Source organism: Galeopterus variegatus, unplaced genomic scaffold (assembly GCF_000696425.1).
Source record: "Galeopterus variegatus unplaced genomic scaffold, G_variegatus-3.0.2 Scaffold964, whole genome shotgun sequence".
NCBI classification, from domain to species: Eukaryota; Metazoa; Chordata; class Mammalia; order Dermoptera; family Cynocephalidae; genus Galeopterus; species Galeopterus variegatus.
In genome coordinates, this window is record NW_007727075.1 from 413,750 (window position 1) to 417,297 (window position 3,548).

At 48.9% G+C, this 3,548-nt stretch overlaps 1 protein-coding gene across 1 annotated transcript in view; it reads right to left on the reverse strand.

Moving 5' to 3' along the window:
* Positions 1-593: 593 nt before the first annotated feature.
* RAB3D (RAB3D, member RAS oncogene family) overlaps positions 594-3,548 on the reverse strand; it is a 10,836-nt gene continuing 7,881 nt past the window's right edge. Inside the window, exon 5 of the mRNA XM_008573793.1 lies at positions 594-781. Within this exon, the coding sequence (XP_008572015.1) occupies positions 594-781 (188 nt within the window). The remainder of the gene's footprint in view (positions 782-3,548) is intronic.

A 3,548-nucleotide genomic window follows, 5' to 3' on the forward strand; every position in this document is an offset into this window, starting at 1 on the left:
CTGCTTTCACAGGTAGAGGGTCTGCAGGGGCCAAAATCGCCATCCCGCCTTGGAGTCTCGAAGGTTCATGGGGCAGACTCAGGGACCAGACTGGGGGACCTGAGAAAGAGAAGCTGCCTTCCACATCTCCGGGGACTAACCCAAAGAAACACACCATACCAAAGGGAAGACAAACCGTCTTCCGCCAGCTTGTGAACACCAGTCAATGCCCAACGCAAAATGAATGGACCTGGAATAGGAGTCTAACCCAGAAGGCACTGTGGATGTCCCTCCATGAGGTGGGTGGGACATGCCACCCACACTACCCTGCTTAACACACCTTGAAAAGCAGCAAGCTCGTGCATATGTCCATGTCCCCAGGGCCCTGCCTGCAGTGCACAGCTGAGTCCCTAGGGTCTGCACCCTCTGACCGGGACTGCTTGAGCAGGCTGGTGGCCACGGTGACGTGGTGAGGGGGTGAGCCATGCAGGAGTGGGGGGCAGCTGATGGGAGGGAAGGGAGTGCCCTGAGCTTGGAGACAGCCCTTTTGGCTCATGCCTTGGTCACAGTCCCTGCCGAGGCAGAAGGGGGTGGGCGGGGGATGGGGGCCAGCTCTAGCAACTGCAGCTGCTAGGCTGGGGGGGCGGGGCGTCCCCCAGGGCTGGAGCTTTCCCATTGCTGCCAGGGCTCGAGGTGGCTTCCAGGGACTCATTCATCTTCTCACAGATGACATCCACCAGGCGCTCGAAGACCTGCTTCACGTTGATGTTCTCCTTGGCGCTGGCCTCAAAGAAGTCAAAACCTACATGGACATAAGGTGGGGACACCCATGAGACCCCCCGAAGGGCAGGACCTGGGCTGTGGCATCACCTAAACCTGGGTTCCAGGCCCAGTTCTGCCCTTTACACTGCTGTGGGATCCTGGCTGAGTACCTTCACCTCTGTGAGCCTCTGGTTTGCTCATCTGTAAAATGGGAATGACAATGATGCTGCCGATACCCAGCAGGCATGGGGGTGCCCACAGGTGACTGTGGCTCAGCCTCCACCAAATTACTGCTGCATGGAAAAGCGCAGCCAGAAAGCTCACCAAGCCAGGTATTTATGTGGACTTCTAAAATGGAGCCAAGTATTTCATGTGTTCTGGAAAGCACACTCTAGGCCAAATAAAACAGAACTGAGGACTGGCTTTGCCTGGGGGTCACCAGTTTGCAAACTAGGCAGATAATGACAGGTTTCCCAGTTGGTGGAGAACACGTGAGACGTACAGTTCTGGGCCGATAGAATGAACTGGAAATGGAAATAATAATAATAATAATGATAATAGGCAGTGCTTACCGTGTGGCAGGAATTAACTCATTTAATGATGCCATCAGGTTCATACTATTTCAGCCCATTTTACAGATGAGGAAACCAAGACACAGAGAGGTGAAGTCACTCACCCAAATTCACACACACAGGTAATGTGTGGCAGAGCTGGGATTCACACCCAGGATGCTTGGCTGGAGTGAAAAGAATAAATATTCCTATTCTCCCACCTTGGGCCTCGCAAGGAAGGGCAGGCTGGTGACTCCTCCTGACGAGGAGGCACAGAGTAGGTTTGAATATATTGTTAGCATCATGGTGGCCACTGTCTATCATTAAAAAAGAAGTTTGTCCTCCCAAAGGTGGGAAATGGTACAAATGCTCTGGGGACTTGCACAAGGTCCCTCGCTTACCAAAAGTGGCCCATCAACCTGAAAACAAGGGTGTACGTGACAAGCCTTCCTGAACCCATTTAAGGTAGCTTCAGGGTCTGCCTGTGGGGAGCAGTCTCTGCACAGAGCCCCACGTGTCCCCACTTGCCACACCCACCAAAGGGGTCCAGAAATTCAGACACTCGCCACATTAAACAGCACAGAGTAACGGGCCTCTATCCCGCTGTCATGCTGTACTATAAACCATGTAATTGTTCATTAGTTAGATGTATAATTATCCCTTTACCATCCATCTCTGCTAGAACACCAGCTCCAAGAGGATAGAATCTCTGTCCACTTGGGCTGGCCGGTTGGCTCAGTTGGTTAGAGCACAGCCTTATAACACCAAGGTCACGGATGCAGATCCTCGTACCAGCCAGCCGTTAGAAACAAAATAAAACAAAAATACTTTCCCTCCACAGCTGCCATCCCAGTGCCTGGCACAGAGCAGGTGCTGGAAAACTCTTTGCTGAATGACTGAACAGATGAATGGATGAATAAATGAATGACAGAAGCAGGGCACGAACCCCAATCTCTTACTCTGAGCCTAATAATTATCCACGCCGCCCCATTGTCTTCCTGGGCAAATTTGGTGTTTCCTTACCCACATGTGGCTCTGCCTCATACAATCTGTGTTCTTTATTTTTCTGACTATGTTCATTAGAGAAACTCACTAGAGAAACTAGAAACTACAGAAAAGTGTCAAGACAGATATAACAGTTATTTGTCATCTCATCACTCAGAAACAGTTACGATTGGTGTTTTGCTATTTAGCTTTCTAGTCCTTTTTCTATATAAATATACAATTGTTGGGTTTGTAGGGGGTGTGTGTGTGGCTTTTGTTTTTCCTACAAAATTGGGGCCAAGGGGCTGGCCAGTTAGCTCAGTTGGTTAGAGAGCAGCCTTGTAACACCAAGGTCAAGGGTTCAGATGCCCGTACCAGCCAGCTGCAAAAAAAACCGGAATCAAATTCTCTCTTGTATTTTAAACTGAGTGACAGAGAGTGGGAACCCCCCCCCCTTCACCCTGACTCACCAGTAGGTATTGGAAACATTTCCAAGTATTCCAGCCCAGGGCGGGTCATAATTAATTTCATCACTCCCAGGCAAATTGGGGATCCAGGGAGTTGCCCACAGAACAAAGACCCAGTTTCTCCAACAAATCAATGGCAAGAATAAAAAGGGAAACAGGACCGGTATAGCTCAGGGGTCAGCAAACTTTCTCTGTAAAGAGCCAGATAGCAAATATTTTAGGCTGCCTGGGCCATACAGTCTCAGTCACAATACTTGAGTCTGTCCCTAGAGCACAAGCAGCCATAGACAATACACAATCGAATGGGCATAGCTGTGTCCCATTAAAACTTCACTTAGGGACACTAAAGTGTGAATTTCATATCAATTTCACATGTCATGAAATCTTACTATTTTTTTCATTTTTTTTTCCCAACCATGTAAAAAAGTAAAAACCATCCTTAGGTTGTGGGCTGTACAAAAATAGGGGATGGGCTGTAGTTTGCTGATTCCTTATATAATATAAAAGAGACTGAAGAGAAAAACCAGTTGCCTTGTAGGGTCCCAATTCAAATTAACTCTAAGATTTTGACAACTGGAGAAATTTGGTATGGATATCAGGGAATGACTGTTCATTTTGTTTGATACAATAATGGCAGGGTGGGTGGGCTAACAAAAGTCTTTTTTTTTTTTTTTGTCTTTTTTACTGACCGGTAACGGGATCGCAGCCCTCGGTGTTGCGCCCGTACTGGGGACCGGCAATGGGATCGCAACCCTCAGTGTTGCGCCCCCACCGCGCTCAGCCAGTGAGCGGGAACCGGTCTCCA